We start from the raw sequence: 22,500 nt of genomic DNA, 5'->3' as shown, positions 1-22,500 counted from the left end.
CTGTTATCGCAATGGAGAGGTGTTGAGGAACATCAGATTGATTTATGGATAGATAGAAATAAGGAGATACGTTTTATTCTAATCATCTATCATGTTTTTTTTTTTTTCATCTTTGTCTCATTCCATAATCAGTTAATTTCAAAGCATTACCTACGTGATTTAGTTGACAAATTACCTACATTTAGAATTTTCCAACAAGACTCTTATCTAGATTATTTATCATGGGTTGTTCTCTCGGTTTAATTCAATAGTCAGATATTTTCCCAGCATCACGTGGCTTAACATAATCTACCTATATTTTCCCCCCAGGCGTGTGTTCACCTGCGCTGGCCGCCAATTAGCGCGCTCACCTTGATGCGAGAAGCGAGGGACTCACCAACCTGACCCATCACCTCTGACCTTTGACCCAGAGAGAGAGAGAGAGAGAGAGAGAGAGAGAGAGAGAGAGAGAGAGAGAGAATGATGATGGTGGTTATTGTGGCGGCTGTGGTGATTGTGGTTATAGTGGTGTTGAGGAAAGTAGATGAGGGATTAAGATGAAAGAACTGGTTTTCTGCGCGCACACAAACACACACACAGCGGGGATGGACACCTGACACGGGCCTCACTCACCGCACACCCTCCTTAATGTATATCGTGAAACCATCCTGAATTACATCCCGAAATAGGAGCATAGGAGCATAGTAGCATGTCAAACCCTCCCATCACCTACTCTGATAAACCGTGTGTGTGTGGGTGGGCGGGTGTGCATGCCAGTCTAATGTGCTTTTTCTAATGGACTTATTTATAATACATGTTATCTCTGGGCGTGGCCAATAACATAATCAATGAGTCAATTAACCAATGTGGCATATGGAGTATTCAATATTCTATTCTCCGTCTGATTATGCTTTACCGGCTCATATGGAAAATTATTTGTGATATTCATACTTATTTAAGATTATGAAAAACGGGAACTGTCATTGATTTATTCCTAGTTAATAAGCAAAGCCTATGGATATGACAATTGTATATCTTGTTTAAATGAATGTTTGCGTATACTATGAGGTTTGGTTCCTATGTCACTAATGTATCAAGTGACTCGTAGCTCTAGTCAATAAAGTATCTATGAATGTATGCGAGTGTGGCCATACAGAGCTAAAGTTCCAAATCCTCCCTTGCTTCTCCTCCTCAGTCACTCAGTGAAATGAAGGCAAGATAACACAAAGGTCAGGAAAGGATTCTGTTATCTCTATTATGTTCCCTGCGCGTTATTAAGGTGAAGAGCCGAGTTTCCTGGGTCTTGTGTGTGTGTGTGTGTGTGTGTGTGTGTGTGTGTGTGTGTGTGTGTGTGTGTGTGTGTGTGTGTACCAGCCACGCCCATGTAGGTTGATTAGTGTGTGTGTGTGTGTGTGTGTGTGTGTGTGTGTGTGTGTGTGTGTGTGTGTGTGTGTGTGTGTGTGTGTGTGTGTGTGTTGTACCCAAACCAACCTAATATGTCCCTCAATAAACGGACACTATTATCTGTTGTTCATCCTGTGCCACGCATTCACCTAACAGTTACCAAGACTGTGTCACCTCAAGCCACCCTCACGTTACCAAGTCGCCTCAACACTCGTGACAACTTCATATTGTTCCGCAGTGAAGAAAATTATAAAAACACAAACTTTACAGGGTCAGAGCTAACAGACGCTCTTCACGGGTGGGCACTACTGTCAGTCCTGCCATCTTGCACCCCAAGATCACGTCCTCCCGCAGGACACGACCGGGAAACTCATCAGGCAAAGGTTTCTGACACCGGGAAAAGGGTGTGGTGTGGTGTGGTGCGTGTGCGTGTGTCACACAACTCCAGCCCAGCAAATGTATCCTAATACATGTCCACTGACACAGAAACTCGGAGACTCAAACGTAATATTTATTATCACCACAGCAGCGCAGGGCATTACAGTCACGGCCTTGATGCGGTAAATAGTGAACATGAAACACTCTGTGATATACCTCCTGTCACTCTGACCTACACTGCATTGTATAACAGTTCCAGGAATTCTGTTCGCTTTTTATCTTCGTTTACCAAATATAAATGGTTTTGGTGTCAAACAGGCAAATATAATTAACTAGAAATATATTATACCCAAGCAGCTAAGATAAGTACTATTGACTCAAATAGAAATCCTGCTAGCAAACTGACGCGATGAAGACCTTGAAACATCCAAAATCCCCGTAACACGCCCGGCGCCGCCCCACCATCGGCATGTGTGGAGTAACATGGTGGCAGACTGTTAAGTGTTCACCTCGTACCGTGCTTACCTACACGGAGGATTAACACACACAAAACGCGGCAGACAACCTTCAGGAAAGGCTTGTAATGAATGTTCTAGAAATGCACGAAATACAGGAAGCAGTGCCTTTGTCACTATTCAACGCGTCGCGCCCCCGTCGTCGCCGCCGCTGCTGCTGCTGTTCCCAGATCTGCCTCTCACGCCCTGACAACTGTCGCGACTCACGCAGGACGCCCTATGTTTACGTCAAACTAATGAATCACTGTGTCAGGCGGCTGTGATGGCCGGGCCAAGTCGTGAGGTGCCTGCAGGCCCTGCTCCGCCTGCTGCCTGAGATCCCCGCGGACGTGACAGGTGGGCACGCCTGCACCGCCACGCACCACACACTGATAAGACGCCCTCGCTGCCTCGCCTGACCCTACGTCACCGGCACCGCCGTCACCAGGCTATGTCAGGACGCCACCGGCCTCACTAACACCTTAGCGATGATTTCAGACCGAACCTGTCCCTGAGCGATCCACCTGTTTGGCCTCCGTGAAGTGCCGAGCCGGGCCGCGCCCCCAGGTGTGGCGGCGCCAGCCAGACACCATCCCGCCCCACCTCAATGGCTTGTCCAAGTGAAGCCTTAGGGCGGCGACGGCAGGTGAGTACAAGGAAATAAGGCAGCAGGCCGCGGTGAGACAGGGCAGCAGGCCGTGGATCAGCTGCACACATACACACACACACACACGCACACACACGGGTGACAGCAGCCATCGTTGATCTTACCTGCTGGGCCACGGGCTCCAGGATGCCCTCGATGGTCTTGGTGTGAAACACGGGCATCTTGCACGTCTATGTTCTTAAGTTCTATACAATAAACATAAAACCCAATCCGAAACAGCCAGCACACCCTCCCTCACCGGTGGCCAAGAGGAGACTGAGTATTAGCCAAGCTTGTTTTGGCAGCGACTGTGATTCTCACACGGCGCAGCCACACTCTTGTAAAAATCTCTCTACTTCACTAGAACCTATCTCATGGCACCTAAATTATCTGTTACTCAGACGTTATTAACATGCAGAAAGCCATAGAGCTTCAAAATGTTTTGTATATCTGCTTGTATGTTTTCAGTGTCCATTCATATCGTTTTTCATCATCATCATCAGCAGCAGCAGCAGCCTCTCAGGAATTTCTCGGTACTCACATCTCTTCAACATTTTCTCCTAGTTTTCCTAAGAATACATTTTTTAGCTTTTAGAACGTTAGCATATAACTAAATATGCTTCACAATAAGAAAGAGAGATTCTGTAGCAATATAACTCCTGAAATACCAATTACCTTTGAGCACTGGTAAGACATTTTTAATTTATTTGTTTCAAAGAGAGAATGAAAAGAATTAAGGTGTGATAAAATTGAGGTGTAAGGATGTGCCACAGCAGTAAATTAGTAAATCCTGCCTTCCTTATTCAGCTTGACCATTTCTCTTGTATTGAGGGTTATATAAAGATTGCCTGAGGTGCAGAAAAACTCTGATGTTTGATAAAAGATTTACTGTACAGGCACAATGTACACCATTATGAATACAAGGCTGCAGGGCCCTGCATCACCCACCACTACTAAAATTACAGCTATTTAACATGTCTGGAAATGTAGTACTTCTTCCACTTGATTGATCTCCAGGAGATTTACAATACAGAGTTTTCATAAGAGGTTCAGCTTTTCAACCTAAACATTCACTGATATACAAGTGACACACAAAGCCTTAATAAGCGATACTAGTTTACTGCAGTCCTGTATGTGTTAAAGCATAATGAGAGCTGTGGCTCACCTCAAGGTTCACTGTAACACTCATCTGCAGGATGTGCCACTGTTTATCTTCAGTGTATCAGGATAGTCCAGGTTAGTTTGTCTCTGTTCCTCCACAGCCTGTGCTTTACATCTCCTGGAAGCAGTGTAGCTGAGGCTGTCAGACAGAACCAGTCCAAAGTGAAGAGTTTCTGTCCTGCCGAACACAACAGGGGTTAGGCAAACACACAAAACCCGCAGTGCCACACTCTGCTTTTATTGCTTCTCCTTAGCAGCAGCCCTTTGTTGGTACATGGCAAACAGTTCTTCCAGCAGGGCAGCCTGCTCTGGGAAGATAGGATCTGGCAGCAGCTCCCAGTAATGACTCTGGAATGACGAGCGGTCCAACGGGTCGGTTGGGTAGTGGTTGACGCGGCACCACACAGCCGCCTCCTCCTTATTGTTGATCTGTAAGTGATAGCATAGTCAGCACCAGCACAACACATCCCACAGTAATACTGTACCCTTCGTCATTCATATCCTCTACTCTTCAAGAGGTGTGAGCATCCCACATTCACAGAACCATACTAGTCCTATCAACACTAAATGAAGCCACACAAACACCCACTTACTGTAAAGAGAGGTTCAGCTGTTCTGCAGTAATGTAAACACACAAACCAAAGTGGTCCACCATTGAGATTAATGGCTGTCCCTAAACACTAAGGAGTCAACCCAACAACTCAATGTGTTGCACCAAGAATCCCTCCCTCACCTTTATCTTGACAACAAAGGCCTTCCCTTGTAGGGCCATATCAGGCCCAGCAATGGGGTGGGGGGGCATGGTGATGGCCTCCTCAGGCACCATTGCCCCAACCTTGCGGAAGGCGACCTTGACGTGCCACGGCTCCATCACCCATGGGTTGGTCTTGTTCATGCTGACATTGATGATCATCTCAGACAACAGCTTGGCCGTCTAGTGAGAAACAAGCAGAGATGAGTGAGATTCATGGATAAAGAGTGTTGCTCAGCAGATGACCTGCCAAATACTGGCAACCTGTGACAACCAACACTGCCCTGGTCTCTAGCTTACTCAAAGACACATGCATGGCTCCTCACACTGAGAGCAAATGGTGACGATGGCTGATCATCCTGAGATGTGTCCACCATCAATTTTGAATACTTGTCCAAGTTTTCCGGCGAAGCATACACAGCCAGGCCAGGCAGCAGCAGGTCCTTCCTGGCCTTATAGGGGCTGACCTCAACCACTTCTCCTCGTGATCCAAGCCCTGCCAGAGGAAAAAGAGCCTCAGGCTTACTGCTGGCAGAGGTTAAACAGAGAGATCACAAGAGTTACTTGGTAAAGACCCCAACATCTAAAAAAAAGCAGGGTGCCAAAGCCCAAACACAGCAATGTGACTCATGCCTGATGACTGTCCTGCTACTGGACACACACAAAAATGGCGAATGGCAAACTTATAGCAAAAAATATAAAAGACAAGCTTAGATGTTCAGAACAACAATGGCACCATTAAATCTCTCACAACTGAAGTGACTTGCCTTCCACTGAGGTCTTGAGGATGAGCCTAATGGGTTCCTTCTTCCTGACATTGGTGTCCTCCACCAGGTCGTACAGGAAGTGGCGAGCTTTCAGCTTCCTGCTCCCTAAAGGCTTGTCAGCCTTCACCAAGTGAGGCCGCTTTTTGCGTTTTAAGATAAAGGTGGTCTGAAAAGTTATAAGGAGTTTGTATAAAAAAACAGGCTATGTCTTGACAGCTTCCAGTCTTGTGTGAGGAATTAAAAGTGAATATGGGTATGTTTCATAAAACAGAGGGTGAGTACTCAGCCCAACATTTCATTCTTCAACTCAAAAGGTCTTAATGAAGCTTCTTCCTCTATGCAGGAACTGTGCTGTGGAATTCTTTCATTCTTTTCATACATAGCACTCAGATAACTCAAGCAACAGTCCTAAACAAACACAAGGCAAGTAGTGTACCCGAACAGGCTGGACAAGAGGCTGTGGGAGAGCCCTGGCCATTGCCCCGCTGCTTTGCACTGCCTCCCTCAAGGCACCACACTCGGCTGGGCCAGCACCATGCAGTCGCAGGCATGCCAGTCCCTGCACCATGGAACGCAGCATCTACAGGGAAGCACAGACACTTGGTAATTGTGGAGAGAATGATGTCAATACAAGGATAATATTGACATAACATAAGCATTTTCATCTGAGGACTGGGTTGGCTAAGGTTTAGTTCACTGGTGGTCCCTTCATTATGCAGATCACAATTTGAAGTGCCATATTCTTTTGAGAAATAAACAGTGTCTAGAAAGAAGAAGTCGTGCCAGATCCAACACCATAGTCACAATGTCAAAATCACATCTGAAAAAATTAAAGTTGCACCAAGCTCTGATGATTATCCAAATGAAATGGCAGAATGTATGGCTTTTGTCTGTAAGAAAAGACTGACTGCTGGTCAATGAAAGTGCCACTTGTGGAGTACTGTTACTCCAATATTTAAAAAAGGTAGGAAGGATGATGCGAATAATTATAGACCGATCAGTTTAACTAGTATAGTATGTAACATACTAGAGAAAATCATTAAGGGTAGTATTTGGGAGCATTTAAATGAGAATAGATTAATTAGAGATACCCAACATTGCTTTAGATCAGGGAGGTCCTGTCTTACAAATTTGCTCGATATCTTAGAATATATTACCAAGGAGTTAGATGATGGAAATAGCATAGATGTTATATATCTAGATTTTAGCAAGACGTTTGATAAGGTACCGCATAGGAGGCTAGTGTACAAATTGAGACTACATGGGATAGGGGTAGGTTAGTTGATTGGATTAGTGAATGGCTTTCTGATAGGAAACAGAGAGTAGTATTAAATGGGGCAATGTCTGAGTGGAAGGAAGTGGTTAGTGGGGTACCCCAAGGATCAGTGCTAGGACCTCTTCTTTTCTTGGTGTACATTAACGATTTAGATATAGGAATTAGTAGCAAAGTATCAAAGTTTGCAGATGATACTAAGATAGCATGTGCAGTACAGGGTGAAAAGGACAATTACAGAATACAACGAGACCTGGACAGGCTGATAGCATGGGCAGACAGGTGGCAGATGGAGTTTAATTCTAAAAGTGTCAGGTTATGCATTTAGGTAAAGACAACACAAACTTTAACTATGAGATGGAGGGATGTTGGCTAGAGGCAGTAGAGGAAGGAAAGGATTTAGGAGTAGTGATAGACAGGACTATGAAATTTTCAAAGCAATGTTTAGAAGCAAGAAATAGGGCAAATAGGATCCTGGGTTTTATAAATAGAAATGTTAGTTATAAAAGTAAGGAAGTGGTGCGTAGCTTATATAATTCCTATGTTAGGCCCCATTTAGAGTATTGCATACAGGCCTGGTCACCCCACTATAGGCAGGATATCAACATGTTAGAAGCAGTTCAGAGAAGAGCAACTAGGATGATACCAGCATTAAAGCGCCTGGAGTATAGAGATAGATTAAAGGAATTAAACATGTTTTCATTTGAGAGGAGATGTATAAGAGGGATATGATAGAGTTATTTAAAATGTTCTCAGATACAAACTACATAGATGTGAGATCTTTCTTTACCTTAGAGGAGGAAATAGGACTAGAAATCATGGCAGGAAGATTAGAAAGCAAGGCTGCAGGTTAGATATAAGAAAATATTTCTTTAGTCATAGGGTGGTAGACTTCTGGAATGCATTGCCAGAGACGGTTGTAAATAGCACTAGTTTGACAATGTTTAAAAACAGATTAGATAAGCACTTAAATTTATTAGATTTATAATTATGTATAGCACTGCATGATAGTTTTTATAAGAAATTTACTATAGTTAAACGAGACATGATCCCCATGTATGGAGACCACAAATTGTAGAGGATTTCGCTGCAGGACTTAGCCCTGTTAATGGGCCAAATATTTAGAATTAGTATATAATGTATTGTGTACTTGTAAGTGTATCTTTAAGTACTGATGCCGAGGTTGCTGTGCGACTGATACAGGATAACCTAGATGGGCCCTGGTGGCCCTTTGTTATCCTATTATTTATGTTATGTTATGTTATATCAACAGTGCCTGACGAGCCCCACACTACATCAACTACACACTCCAACTGCCGATCCAGAGAAGAGCGGAGTGGAGCAGCCTGAGATGACTTGCCTCTATAGTAGGAATAGAGCCAATACAAGAGTAACAAGTCACCAACATCAAACTTGTAGCAATGAATCAAGAAAAACAAACACGAGTACCTCATCAAAATATCAGTGTGCCGTGTCCGCTGTCCGGTGCGGCGATCTTGTTTTGATCTTGATGCACCGGGGCCGCAAGATTGCAGTTGCTCGAGATCAGTGATGTTAACTTTTCTAGCCCATATTGTCGTACCGAACCACCAGAATTATCGTATTTTGCCTAATATTATCGTACATCCAAAGGAAAAATAATATACACACATCAGAACTGCATTATACACTGTATTGAACATTTCATTAATTTTCATTCATTTTCATATGCAAATGGCATACTACACATACAAAGGTTACACAAAGGTGTGTGTGTGTGTGTGTGTGTATATATATATATATATATATATATATATATATATATATATATATATATATATATATATATATATATATATATATATATATATATATATATATATATATATATATATATATATATATAATGAAAACTATATATTGATAAAAGCTTACGTACAGTGTCAATGTGCATGTATCTCCAAGGGGTCAACGTATCAGTCAATCGTCAGTCCATCACTCTCCGCAACACAACCTACACTGGAAAACCCTTATTATTTATTCCTTTATTTATTGTTGCCCATTAGTGCCACATAATGAGAATGTTTTGTTTTTTCATACCGTTATACGTCAAATAGAACATATGATAAGAGAAGGAAAACTCGCCCTTCACCATACTAAGAGTCACACTAATAAGATCATTTTGTCACTTGACACTGACTGTGACTGACAGTGTCTCTCTCCTTTTTCCTTTCCTCCCCAGTCCCCAGCCCCTCTCTCTCTCTGAAATGTTGACATCGATATTTTTTCTTTACACAATTATTCCAGTACCTTATTACAAATATAAAAAAAAAAATACTTTGCCACTCAATTATTGTATATTGGTGTACGATTCTTACCTATGTATCGTACATCGTACAAACAGCCATATTATCGTACAAATACGATAATTGTCGTACAATTAACATCACTGCTCGAGATCTAGGTAATTCTTTCGCATGTGGTTTCTTACCAAGATTTTTTCTTATCAAGATGAGGGCCTTGATTCCTCATCAGTCTCTTCTGCATCTTCCAACCAAAACTACTAGTGTACCGCTGGAGGACTGCAGAACGGTCGCCTAGTTTTAGATGCAGAACATAATTCACATAAGGACGTAGCTAACAATACTCATAAAGACGATGACCCAGGAATTGTTCAAGCAAATGTTTGAACTAGAAAGATTGAGCTCACGCAATTATTTCAGGTAGTGTTCAATATAAGTGTCTTTCGCATGTGGTCATGTGATTCTTCGTATGTGGTAAATGTAAATTCTCTTCGCATATGGTCCATGTAATTCTCTTTAGCAAGTAGTTTATATAATTCTCTTTTATATGAGGTCTGATTATTACATGATTATCATAAAGATGATTTACAAGACTGAATTACTCGTCAATATTGATTCGTGCTCAATTTGATTCCTCCCAGCCACTCACCCTTCACACCACTTATACTCCAATCCAACCTGTCAATTTCATGGATCTTTCTCCACTTACCTCAACTTTCATTTCAGATACACTTTTCTTGGTATGCTTGCTTCAGCTAGTCTCTCAAGCCTTATCCAATACCCAAGTGTCACTCTTAATGCTGCAACCCTGGAAACCTTTAATGATGCTTCAAGAATTTTTTTTCTGAAGTTTATGCTATAGTAGTTAGAGGGAAATAGATTCATTACTAAGCATCTTTATTGACTCCACTAAAACATCCAATACAGTTAGACAATGTATTACTACAAAAATTATGTTTTAATGAAATTTGATGCACTAGTCATTATTGGATTCCTAATCATTCTTATTGAAATAAGCCAGATTTTTGTCATGTCTGCATCCCTATCCATTCATTATGGTGATGCAGAGGAGTGCCTTGGGTCTAATGACTTAATTTTTACACATGGTATTAATCATATATTTGCAAATTTAAACTTTTTTCGTTGATGACAACTTTATTGATCACTAGGAAACACTCAACTGAAATGGTGCATACTGCAAGCATGGAGATACAACATCCTCTATAAGTATAATAGATTAACAATAACCCTAAATAACCACATTTTATTTCTATTTATTAACAGACTGTGAATACTGACAACTAATATAGTACAGAATAAAATTCTAAAGAAATCATAAAGCTTCAGTTATACCAATCAAGAAGGTAATGATCTATCACATCATTCTATAAACAAAAAGCAGTAAAAACATTTTACAGTCATTAAAGTGAAAACAATTAATAAACTAAATGTGTACATTTCTTTTGGTAAATCAGCAAAACGTTGTCATGTTACAATTGTGAGAGTTTGAAAACTCAACCTTTGAATATTGCCCCAAAGCCTCCAGATTTCTGGCAGCACTTACTGACAATGGGCACAAAGCACAGTAAAGCAGTCAAGCACAACTAATTATTCAAACCTCAACAGCAATTTATTCCTTCATCTTATATTATTCTGCACTCTAATCCTCAGTGTGTCCAAAGTCAGAACTTACTAAAATTTTTGTCTGTAAAATTGCACAAGCCCCTCTTCTCAGGGGAAAGAAAAGGGGGGGGATCCAATAAAACTACACCTGCAACACCAAAACGCACTACTAAAAACTATCACCTAAATCAAACAATGCCCCAACAACATTGTAGATCCATCACACAGCTTGAGTGAAACACACTGATAAACCATATATCTTCTACAGACTAGTGTTCATGCCCTCATGGTGGGTAGTATCCTGAGCATAAATGTTCAGACTTGTTCAGTGAACCATTCAGTGATAATGTGAGGTAAGCAGGTGTTTTAGTAGTGCATTATCATAAGTTAACCCCTTCCTTACCGCAGCCACCCCCCCCCCCCGATATAAACAAAGCGTTCCCCTCCTATACCGCAGCCCCCTGCCCGTGTGCGCACGTGCCTCACGGCCAGATCTACACATTATATTTCTTTCTAACTCAGTGTTATGTACTTTTTTCTAAACATATTTTTGTAATTTTATTAATAAAAGCGTAAACATAATCATAAATTGTGCACTAATCATAAATTCAGCACCACACACTCTGCACCTGGTGAGGGTGGCCCTGAGGCAGTCATAACTAGGCTGCTCCCCCTCACTTGCCGAGAGGGTTTCAACACTGCTGTCACTATCACTCTCTCCTATTTCTTTTTCAGGATCATAGTCTGAATCATATTCATCTGGAGAGTCTTCCAGTATATCCTCACTATCTGTCTCATAATTATGATAATCCTCATCGCTGCTACACGAAGCAGGCGCCATTATCTCTAACTAGAGGCAATAGAACAGTTTCACCACGGCCGATACTAGAGAACTGATGTTCTTGGGGGGACTGTGGGAATAATATATGTCAAAGAATAGTGATTGGCTTTATAGTTTATGCATGAAAAATTAACTCCGATATTGATTGGCTAGTGGGGGGGATGGTTTTGTTACGCTGGGGTGGCTAAAAATAACGCCTCCAGTGTTTGTTTGTTTATAGTGAACCACGTGGAGCATGAAAAAGGCAAAATCCGCACTCAGGCCACGGTTATACACGGAAATGTATTGGTGTGTGCGCACGCATTACCACGGCGGCATCTTGCGGTACCATGAGGTCGCTTTTGCGCGTGTGCGCGTACCACAAAACAGTCTTGCGGTATGGAAGGGGTTAATGATTCTGGTGTGTGTGTGTTTACCTAGTTGTATTGTATAGGGTTCAAGTGGGGCTCATAGTGTCCTGCCTCCATTTCTCTATTCTTTCTTTAAAGTGTGTGTGTGTGTGTGTGTGTGTGTGTGTGTGTGTGTGTGTGTGTGTGTGTGTGTGTGTGTGTGTGTGTGTGTGTGTGTGTGTGTGTGTGTGTGTGTGTGTGTGTGTTGGTATTTCATGGATGAGAGAGTTTAGTGTGCTTCATTAGACACAATTTGCATCTAAGATGCAAAGGAGGATTCGACACCGTACAGCTCCTGGATGGCTGTCTTTGCTAAGGCCAACTTGGCTTTCTTCACATTTACTCCTGAAAGCACAAAACATTAGAATTAAGTAACACATTATCTGTGTTAAAAGTTATTTCAATGCAACTATATCATACTTTAAGCATTTGAAATCCTCTAGATGCCTAATTTCTTACTGACAATATTCTTGAGATCTGAAATCAACAATTATGTAAAGCATAATATACTTCAGTGATTCCAGGCTCACCTTCACCCGTGAACTCCTGGTCATCAATGGTAGCCTTGAGGGTGAAGAATGCCTTGCCCTCACGTGTACTCTCTGTGACACTGTACTGCACTCCAGGCTTCATCTGGTTCAGCACCATCACAGGGTGCATGGTAGCCGCACCCTCAGGGACTTGTTTGGCTGGTTTAGGCAATGGTTTTGCCTTCCCCTGGAACACAATTTCATCTCACATATGTTTTCAGTGAAAAAGGCACTTAAAAATAATGCTAAAGTCTAATGACAATACATATAGAAGGATGAAAATCTCTGCATTAGAGGATGGCCACTTCTGTGGCCAGTGAAGGAGAACCACATCTACTGCCACCAATTCTGTTCCAAGAGGCTCCACACCAGTGAGATTTCTGCTCATCATTCTGAAACTAACCCTGGCACTACGTGCTCCCAGCACTGCTTGTCTCCTACCCAGCAGCTCAGTTCATCCTTGCCTGCACTCACCTTTGCATCACCAGCTAAGTCAGCAGGGACACGACCATCCAGATGTGCAACGATTGTGTCCATAGCAGCAGCAGGCTGGGAACTGGTCTCTTCACCACCAGCAGTGCTGTCACCAGATGCAGGTGGATTGTTGAAGTATGCATTGATGCCAGCAAGCATTGATCCTGTCAAGTAAATCAAGGCTTCTGTATGTTCCTTTTATGGCATAACATATACCATTGACAGTCAAACTCAAATTATTACACTAGGAGATGCCTGTACCCAGCTGTAAGCTGAGAGTGTATGTTGTGAGCATGGAAAGTTTACGTAACCTGTTCCTATTTCAACAACAAAAATAATGAATAAAAAAACTGATCCAATTAGCTCACTAGTAACCCAATCCCTGCCAGCAATTCTCACCAGTGGGAACAGCTGCCCCATAGGGCTGGGCCGGGGAGGGACACCTCCCCACACGGCCCTCACGCCAGTCATTGAACAGCTTGTACATGGCAAAGGGCACCAGGGTGGCCCAGGGAGTCTGGTCCTCTTGCTTATTCTCTCCAGGCGGCTTCACATAGCTGATAAGTGCCACCTCGGCCGCCGCCTGTCTGGCCAACTGCTTGGACGAGCCAAACCCTCGGTACTTCTGCCCTTTAACCTGAGGAGGTACAGTAGTCAAGGGAAAAGATCCTTCTATCAAGAAGACAACAGGCTAAACACTCCACTTTATCATCAGTCAAGGTGTTACCAAATAGGAAGTGTAAAATAACAAATCAACATGTACGCAAACCATTTTTGTTGTTTTCTGTTGCACAAACCTCAACAGATACGCAAAATGGCTGACTGATGCCTCCCTCCTGCACGGTTTGATAGGTGACACCCGGCTCCAGCTCGTTGAGGCACATCACAGCGTTCTTGGGCTGTGCATACTTCTTGATCCTGGTGTTCTTAAATCCTGGTACCTTCTTTCTTTTCAATCTGGTGCCTGCCACTGCACATTAATTGAAAGGTCACAACACACTTGCCATTGTGAATTGAAAAAAAATTAAAAAAATAATAATAACCTGCCTCAGTCTGCCAGCAAAGACAGGATGCATGGGAGAGAGCTTTGAGCAAAACTGTGCCACAAGCTTCTAGACACTGCAGTTTGCTTGGTGGCAAAGCATCACTCAAATTTAGCTGGAATGACTGAATTGGGTTGAGTACTGCCTGTACTTCCCACCTCAGCCAGACATGAATGACAAGTGTGGGCAACACGCTTCAATTAATCAATCTGAAAATGTCTCTACGACTGTTAAGTAAGCACCCAGCCTCATACGTGGCACCTTTAGAAGAGTTTTTTTTTTTTTAACTCTCTGTAGGTGGTGAGGACAATACAAGTGAATGAATGCCAATGTAGTATGAGTTACCACAAGATTCCTCAATGGCTTTACTGAGTGCTACAACAAGTCGTGGGGAGACATAACAGCTCAGGGGGTCAAAGCTGCCCTGCGTGCTCAGCAAACTAGCTTGCTGTCAAAACAAAGAAGAGCTATGATAAATAAAAGGCTGGGAGAAAAAAAGAATCTAAGACTCTAACCAGATACTAATCATAAAGACACTATTACACAGTGACAGTTAAGACATTGCGTGGATAAAGTATTATGGACATTCTCCAAAATTATTACAATTTGTTGCCTGATCCTTGTTATTCTATATTCTAACAATATTTCCCCACCTGAGACAGTATTAAAGGCAGAAGCAAAATAACAATATACAAAATAATGAGACTACAAATACCCCATCAATAAAAACCTTAATCATGAACCTACATGAGTCTCAATTAAAAATGCAAGTGTATATATATAACCTGTATTGAAATTAATCATTCGTTTTTCTTGTTTTATCAACTCCGGCACTGCAATTTCTCCAACTAAGGACACCTCAACACATTTTTTTTTTTTTTTTACGGTAAGGCCTATAGCACCTGTAGGCACACTTGAAGAGTGTATTGGAAGCGCTGTTCAACTTCCGCCCATTAGTGGCGAACGCAATTTTATTTATAGTGTTACCCATATTAGGGCCCATATCACCACCCAAGCTCATCTCCAGTGTAACCACCTAGAACCTAGGTATTATGGTGATATGTAGGTAACTTTAAACCACTCGAAAAATGGCAAAGTGTTTTAAGGCTGTACGTGGTGGGATTCGAACCTACGTGTGGACGTCTGCCCGATCCCACGCTCACCACCTTATCCACTATGCCACCGCTTCCCAATATAAATAACAAAGCAATCTTCTAACCAGATTACAACTTACTTCTTTCCACATAATCCATACTGCTCAGAAAGTACCTTTCAGAAATATCTCAAGAAGGCAAAGCTCTCATCTGAATAAAACCTTAGTACTTTGATCAGGCATACCTTTGGTTCTCCTCCATGGGGGCTTGTAGGCTCTCTTCTTCTTCTGGCCATCCATTCCCTCCTCCTGGAGGGTGAGGTAAGGCACAAGCAAAGACATCACTCAGTGACTATGGTATCAAGTTTGGTTGTCATTGCTATCAAATCAAATAAACAAACCAAATGATGTTGAATCTTGCGTTATCAGTATGAAATGTGTTAGGTAATTTCTTATTCTCATCCCTCACTGTAGGTTTCACATTTATAGATGAAAATATTGATGCATTATATACAAAATACTGGAAAAGACAAAATATTTTCCTCTTGGTAACCAGTTTATGCCACCTTGTGTCTCAAACCAAACATGCCTTCTCCCTTTATCTATTCTTGATTAGAGGATTATGAAAATAATCTTAACCACACCTTATTTAATACTACAGATTGAACCTCCTTAATCCGGTATTCTTTCATCGGGCAAAATTTTTGTTTGCCGGAATTTTTTAATTGGCCGGAGTAATTTGCCAGACCGCCGCCACGGCGCTGTACTGTGTTTTGGAGCACGGGCATTCTGGGTCAAACTTGGATCAGTACCACGCTGCCATTTATTGCAAGCACCACCCCCTCAGGTGCATAAAATTTTTTTTCCATAATATTTGCCCCTAAACATGATTTCCAAGCGACCAGGAAATGATAGTTGTGTGTGAACCAAAGAAAAAGCGCAAACATATGACAATATCAGTGCAACAGAAAGTGGACCTATTGAGGAAGCTAGATAAAGGTGTTTCAGTGCGGACCCTATGCCAACAGTACATTGGCTCATCAACCGTCTATGATATAAAAAAGCAGAAGAATCAACTTCTCAAGTTTTACAGTGAGTGTGAGAGCAAGAAGAACATGGAGGTTCGTAGAACACTTAAGGAGGGTAAAAGCAGTGATTTAGACAGGGCTTTCATACAGTGGTTTAAGCTCCGGCGCGCTGGTAACGTCCGTGTCCAGCGAGATGATAATGGCACAGGCATAAATTTTCCATGCTGAACTTAATTTACAACATGATTGTGAATATTCTCAGGGATGGTTACAAAATTCAAAACGAGACATGGAATTACTTTACATCGCATATGTGGTGAGAAATCTAGTGCAGATAAGGACGCAGTCACTAAGTTTGTGGACGAGTTCGCTCAGTTTATTGCACAAGAGAAACTAACCCCAGAGCAGGTTTACAATGCTGATGAAACTGCTCTGTACTAGCGTCGTCTCCCAGGAAAAACTTTGGTTCAAGAAACAGAACAGGAATGTACTGGCAGTAAAGGCAGTAAGTACAGGGTGTCAGTGCTTGGATGTAGCAATGCAGCAGGCACACACAAGACCAAGTTACTGGTTATTGGCAAAAGTGTGAATCCTAGATGTTTCAAAGGCGTGAAAGTGTTGCCAGTTATTTACCGTGCCAACAAAAAAGGATGGATGACGACTAAAATATTTCTTGAATGGTTTGAGCGATATTTCGTACGGGAGGCTAGAGCTCATTGTACATCAGCTGGCCTTAACCCTGATTGTAAAATTGTACTCCTGCTGGACAATTGTTTGTCTCATCCCGATGCAGTATTGTTGGTGAAGGATAACGTTGTGGCACTGTACTTGCCACCAAACTGTACGTCCCTCATCCAGCCTTGTGATCAGGGCATTTTACGCTCAATGAAGTGTAAATATAGATCAGCATTCATGCACCATGTACTACTGGCTGTAAATAATGGAAAAGATATTCAAACAATTCAAAAAGAATTCACACTTAAGGATGCAATCTGGACGGTTGCTAAAGGCTGGGTTGCAGTAACGCCATCTACATTAAAAAATGGGTGGCACAAGCTGTGGCCACAGCTAATGTTCGCTGACAGTGTTGATGACGGTGAAGAGGCGGATTTCAAAGGCTTCCAAATTTCTCAAAAGAAGGCTGTTGTCAGTGAACTGATGGAGTATGCAAGCAGCTTAGTCAACCCTAAAGCTGAAGAAATGGTCAGGAATGTGGGGGAAGATAATTTGATGGAGTGGCTTGATGCTGATCAAGATGCTCCAACAGTCCACCAGATGACTGAAGCTGAAATTGTTGAGATGGTGAAGAATGGTGGAAATACACCTGCTGATATAAATGGTAAAGACAGTGAAAATGAAAGTTACGAGGATGTGGCGAAAATTCAAGAATCGATCGATAAATGCATCCAGATGACCACCGACTTGGTTGAAGCATTCGAGCAACACAACATATTACAGAACAAGAAACGACTCTCTATCTTTGGAAAGATCATCTCATCAAAGAAAAACCTAAATTAATGAAACAAACAACAGTGGACAACTGGATGAAGAGAGCTACTTCAGCATGTAAACAAGCCACAGCTGAGCGCCCTGCAGCCTCTACGACCGCCGCCACGGACATCTCCGCCGATGCCTCTCAAGCCCACACTCCAGATGACCCTGCACCCCAAACTTCTGGCACCCCGGATGTCTCTCCAGTCAAGACCACGGATATAACTCCAGTGTAATGTAACTTGGAGTTACAGTATCTGAATGTACCAGTGCTGGGTTCCCAAGTCATAATACTTTATGACATTTTAATTGTTTCATTTTCTATTTACTGTAGTTACTTTCTTTACTTTTAATTTGTGTTTTGAATTTCATCATTTTCTTAGATCTGTAGTTTTACTGCATATCTTGTGCACTCTTCATTTTGTTTTTGTTTTTCCTCGTCTTATTTTATATTTTCCTTACTTCCAGGTGAACATCATTGTTGCATAGGTGTACAGGTACAGTACTGTAACAATTTCATTATGTTATGTAATTCAGTAGCATTTACTGGTCATAATGTATTCTAGATTTCTTTCTTTACAGTTTATCTGCTTGTCTAGCTGTAAAAATAGATCCATATTCTTTCAACGTGTTTTTCTATATAGGTACTTCTGCATGTATATTTTCATGTACAACTATCATATATCAAAACAAAGTTACAGCTACACTTGTATAATGCAGGGTAAGTATATAGAGGGTGTTTTGGGGACCACCTATGGTTCAGAATTTTCCATGGTCCAGCAAGTCTAAGGTCCGGTGGTTGCCGGATTTGGGAGGTTCAACCTGTATTCAATTGAGAAACTTGATATTCAATACTAAAAGATAAGCATTTATTTAAAAAAAATGGAGAGAGAGAGAGAGAGAGAGAGAGAGAGAGAGAGAGAGAGAGAGAGAGAGAGAGAGAGAGAATTTGTCATATGCCAGTACTACACCTTACCTCTTCACCTTCCATGTCATCCATATTGACATCAGCGTCAGACAGCCCCAAGCCATTGACATCCCTGTCCTCAGCATCATCCATTATGTTTGCAGGTGGGTTGTCTGACACAAGGCCAAGGGATGGAGGGGGTGGAGGTGGGGCAAGGGGCTTGGTGCTGGAGGCCATATTGCCACGGCCAGAATCTGAACAAAACAAAGGAAGGTCAATGAGATGAAAACATCATGAAAACATTAATGTGTGTTTTCCATATCAATGCAAAGCTTTTTCTAATCAAAACATTTCACACAAACTCTCAAGAAGAGTGTGGTGCTCCCTGAAGCTCTCATGAAGAGTGTGGTGCTCCCTTCAAAAATTATCTTGATAAAACAATGGAAAGTAGAATTTTGGGCATGCGTTAATCCATAAGTTACTATGCAAGGTGGTTTTCTGAGAAAAAAAAAAAAAAAAAAAAGTGACATTTAAAATGGTGCCAATTGTGATTAAGGTTGGAGTTATTCGGGTAAAAATTTTGCTTAACATGCTTCTAGTAGTCCGTAAGTATGGCATTTTTTTTTTCTTTTCTTTTTTACGGTAAGGCCTATAGCGCCTGTAGGCACACTTGAAGAGTGTATGGGAAGCGCTGTTCAGCTTCAGCCCATTTTATTTATAGTGGTACCCATATTAGGGCCCATATCACCGCCCAAGCTCATCTTCAGCGTAACCACCTAAAACCTGGGTATCATGGTGATATGTAGGTAACTTTAAACCACTCGACAAATGGCAAAGTGTTTTTAAGGCTGTAAGCGGTGGGATTCGAACCTACGCGTGGACGTCTTCCCGATCCCACGCTCACCACCTTATCCACTATGCCACAGCTATACGTGCTCCCTGCAATCCCACATTGAAATTGTAAAAAAAAATCAATGCAATTTAACATAGTTTAAGACAGATTAATTTAGCAATGCCTTATCAATCCTTCAACTAACATGACTTCCTGGGGACTGGCATTGCTGCAGACAAACTATCTCACTATTACAATACGCAATATCTTCAAGGCTATCAGCTACACTAAACAGATGACTGAACAATACACAATACTTCAGCATTAGTCACTGTAAGCTGCAAGGCAGAGTCAGACCTGCTGGAATGGCCCAGCCAGCCAGGGACATGCCCACACTAGTGACTAGCACCAATACATCCTGTCTAACAACACCCATAAATAAGCACTTACGCAAGATCATTTCAGTAACAGAACAGGCAATGACAACTTGTATCCAGCCTTCCTTGCTCCCAGACGAGGTGACTGGCGGTTGAATGTCCGGGAACGATCAATACGACGCTGGGAGCCTGCTACGTGGCACCACTTAATTATTCACCCAGCAGGAAAGACAAAGAGGATCGATAAATTTCTACCTTTCATCAGTATCTCTATTACAGACGAAACTACAGACAGAGTTCGGACCACTTTTAATTAACCTGCTTATTGCGTTCCAAAAAAATTATCAGGTTTTAGTTTTACTTCCCTCCCACCCTCCGACTGGTGAGTGAAACACCAGAGCCGCCATAGCTGCTACGGTACTTCCCCCAAACTGCACTTACCGTAGTGTCTCTATGTTGTACATATTACTTAGATCTGACGGTCTAACCACTATGTTGCTTTATATAAAATGGGGTGGTTCTCTCTGTCATCACAGAAAACAAAGAACAAGCTGCTTGTAAAGCTTACCTGCCTTCCAAACCTATACTAAATACTCATGTTGGCTATGTACTTAGCTCAGACCATTATATTTGTCCATAATCTTTGTCCATATATCACCAGTGCTGGTTAAGGATAGCTTACCTCTCCTTATCACCGAAAATAAAGATGTACCAAGCGCTACCAAGCGTACATAAAGACTATAGATAAAACAAGACTGGAAAGATTGCCATCCACCATAAGAAATTCGTGTCGCCAGTAAAGATGCCAGATACCGCTAGAATAGTGGATAACAGCGCCATCCATTGAGTGAACCGCAAACTAACGCCTTTGTAAACAAACAGCGCCACGATTTGAATAATCGTTTTGAGTTCCTTCCTCCACACACACACACACACACACACACACACACACACACACACACACACACACCAATAATGTACTGTAGTACAGTACATATTTACTTCATCCATCTGTGACCCCGTTCAAGCTCCCTTGTATCCAACTTGAGTTATATCATAGAGATATATGTATATTGTACATGTGCGATAACTATTTATAATTAGGGAGTCGACACACACACATACACACACGGTAGCTCACTGGTTAGAGCGCTGGCTTCACAAGCCAGAGGACCGGGGTTCGATTCCCCGGCCGGGTGGAGATATTTGGGTGTGTCTCCTTTCACGTGTAGCCCCTGTTCACCTAGTAGTGAGTAGGTACGGGATGTAAATCTAGGAGTTGCGACCTTGTCCCGGTGTGTGGTGTGTGCCTGGTCTCAGGCCTATCTGAAGATCGGAAATAATGAGCTCTGAGCTCGTTCTGTATGTCTGTATGGTAACGTCTGGCTGTCTCTTCAGAGACTGCAGCAGATCAAACAAACAGTGAAACGCACACACACACACATAATGAACTCTCAGATCGCACCGTAATGGGCAACGTCTGGATCGCACATGTACAATATACATATATCTCTATGATATACTTATAACTCAAGTTGGATACAATGGAGCTTGAACGGGGTCACAGGTGGATGAAGTAAATATGTACTGTACTGTACAGCATACATTATCCTGTCTCCATATCTATAGCTATGCATCTGCTTGTAAAGATGTGTATGGTGGCTGCAGTGTGTGTGTGTGTGTGTGTGTGTGTGTGTGTGTGTGTGTGTGTACTTTCTTTATTTATAATGTACTTTGGTAAATTACATGTCACCTACTTAGTTACATATTTTCAAATTGGTTCAAATAAGCCAAATTACAGATTATATATATATATATATATATATATATATATATATATATATATATATATATATATATATATATATATATATATACATACATACATACAAACTCCATTAATTCGGCTCTTAATACTCTCAAAAGGCCAGAAATCCAGATTTTAAGGCCAAAAAATTAACAATTAAAATCAGGAAAAAAAAAATTAGTTTCACAGAGTATGTTTTTTGTAGTTGAATTCTTCATTTTCTTTCATTTATATGGAAATACAGAACAGTGTTTGATATGCATACTTTATGTACTGAAAAGAGATAAAACAGTATGCTGAAAATATGTAATATTCCTGTGTTTTGTAACTGTTGTGTTTGGTGTTTTTTGTTGGCGTTGGGTACTGCACAGTAAGAAAGTAATATGCGTACATACTGTACCTGTTTGGTGCTCTACACATGGATTACTTCTGCATATTAATGGTAAATACAAACACAATGTTTTTGTAAGTCATATTTTTTATTTATTTGCCAATTTTGAGTGCAATGAATTTTTTTAAGTGTTATCCAGAAATCTGGAATTCTCATGAAAGGAAAAGCACATATCTAAGCAAGTTTAATAAGTTCATTGGAAATTATAAACATAAACAATTACCAAAACAACAGGCCTAGATTTTAGAATGAAAGCTGTTACAAATATAGCAGAAGCAGGCAAGCATAAGCAAACAAATATCATGAAGGTTTATACTGATTTGTACAGGTCTCAACCAAATCAAGTATACTACGATCCACATGTTATACACCAGGTGTTGACATGTAAACATGCAGACGGATCAACGGTGCTGATCTTGATCTTAAGCTGCAACAGCAGCGCCATCGCGTGAGTGAACCGCAAACAAGAAGAGTTGCCAGTTTCCCTAGGCTACACGGTAAATTGACGCTTTCAGTCTTGTTTATTTATATAGTCTTTG

The 22,500-nt window shown here is 41.6% G+C and overlaps 4 protein-coding genes across 15 annotated transcripts in view; 1 reads left to right on the top strand and 3 right to left on the bottom strand.

Annotated features, from left to right (window-relative positions):
* LOC123510398 (vinculin-like) overlaps nucleotides 1-3,187 on the bottom strand; it is a 50,194-nt gene extending 47,007 nt beyond the window's left edge. For 10 of the 11 annotated variants that reach the window (XM_045265515.1, XM_045265516.1, XM_045265518.1 and 7 more), the window contains exon 1: nucleotides 3,027-3,187. In XM_045265515.1, the coding sequence (XP_045121450.1) occupies nucleotides 3,027-3,083 (57 nt within the window). In that variant the 5' untranslated portion in view covers nucleotides 3,084-3,187. The remainder of the gene's footprint in view (nucleotides 1-3,026) is intronic. The other variant, XM_045265524.1, reaches the window with a different exon arrangement.
* A 584-nt stretch (nucleotides 3,188-3,771) lies between these two features.
* On the bottom strand, nucleotides 3,772-8,850 carry LOC123510400 (39S ribosomal protein L9, mitochondrial-like). 2 transcript variants are annotated; one of them, XM_045265526.1, is made up of 6 exons: nucleotides 8,772-8,850; nucleotides 6,017-6,160; nucleotides 5,581-5,746; nucleotides 5,140-5,309; nucleotides 4,796-4,996; nucleotides 3,772-4,491 (listed from the first exon to the last, which is right to left on the bottom strand). In XM_045265526.1, exons 1-6 carry the CDS (start codon nucleotides 8,784-8,786, stop codon nucleotides 4,300-4,302), a joined length of 888 nt encoding a protein of 295 aa, XP_045121461.1. In that variant the 5' UTR covers nucleotides 8,787-8,850; the 3' UTR covers nucleotides 3,772-4,299. The 2 variants fall into 2 exon arrangements, with proteins under 2 accessions (XP_045121461.1, XP_045121463.1); XM_045265528.1 differs by lacking the exon at nucleotides 8,772-8,850 and adding an exon at nucleotides 8,303-8,458.
* Nucleotides 8,851-12,089: 3,239 nt separating this feature from the next.
* LOC123510396 (double-stranded RNA-specific editase 1-like) lies at nucleotides 12,090-20,495 on the bottom strand. The gene is made up of 9 exons (XM_045265512.1): nucleotides 20,446-20,495; nucleotides 19,837-19,968; nucleotides 18,624-18,808; nucleotides 15,374-15,437; nucleotides 13,790-13,962; nucleotides 13,392-13,629; nucleotides 12,993-13,156; nucleotides 12,519-12,705; nucleotides 12,090-12,333 (listed from the first exon to the last, which is right to left on the bottom strand). The coding sequence occupies exons 2-9, from the start codon at nucleotides 19,844-19,846 to the stop codon at nucleotides 12,248-12,250; spliced, it is 1,107 nt and encodes a 368-aa protein (XP_045121447.1). The 5' UTR covers nucleotides 19,847-19,968; nucleotides 20,446-20,495; the 3' UTR covers nucleotides 12,090-12,247.
* On the top strand, nucleotides 16,785-17,544 carry LOC123510397 (jerky protein homolog-like; the record flags this gene model as incomplete). The annotated part of the gene is given in 1 exon segment (XM_045265514.1): nucleotides 16,785-17,544. A coding segment is annotated over 1 exon segment (734 nt), but the record flags the coding sequence as incomplete, so codon positions are not given.
* Nucleotides 20,496-22,500: the final 2,005 nt, after the last annotated feature.

This window comes from Portunus trituberculatus, chromosome 29 (assembly GCF_017591435.1).
Source record: "Portunus trituberculatus isolate SZX2019 chromosome 29, ASM1759143v1, whole genome shotgun sequence".
NCBI lineage: Eukaryota > Metazoa > Arthropoda > Malacostraca > Decapoda > Portunidae > Portunus > Portunus trituberculatus.
This window is presented reverse-complemented; position numbering and strand designations above follow the sequence as displayed.

Excerpts from the sequence above, each read along its gene's own strand:
- LOC123510400 (XM_045265526.1), bottom strand. Across the intron at positions 5,747-6,016 it reads CTCTTGTCCAGCCTGTTCGG|ACCACCTTTATCTTAAAACG; the intron begins GTACACTACTTG and ends ATAACTTTTCAG. Across the intron at positions 4,997-5,139 it reads CGTCACCATTTGCTCTCAGT|ACGGCCAAGCTGTTGTCTGA; the intron begins GTGAGGAGCCAT and ends GTTTCTCACTAG.
- LOC123510396 (XM_045265512.1), bottom strand. Across the intron at positions 13,963-15,373 it reads CCCATGGAGGAGAACCAAAG|TGGCAGGCACCAGATTGAAA; the intron begins GTATGCCTGATC and ends ATTAATGTGCAG. Across the intron at positions 13,157-13,391 it reads TGGGGCAGCTGTTCCCACTG|GATCAATGCTTGCTGGCATC; the intron begins GTGAGAATTGCT and ends TTTACTTGACAG.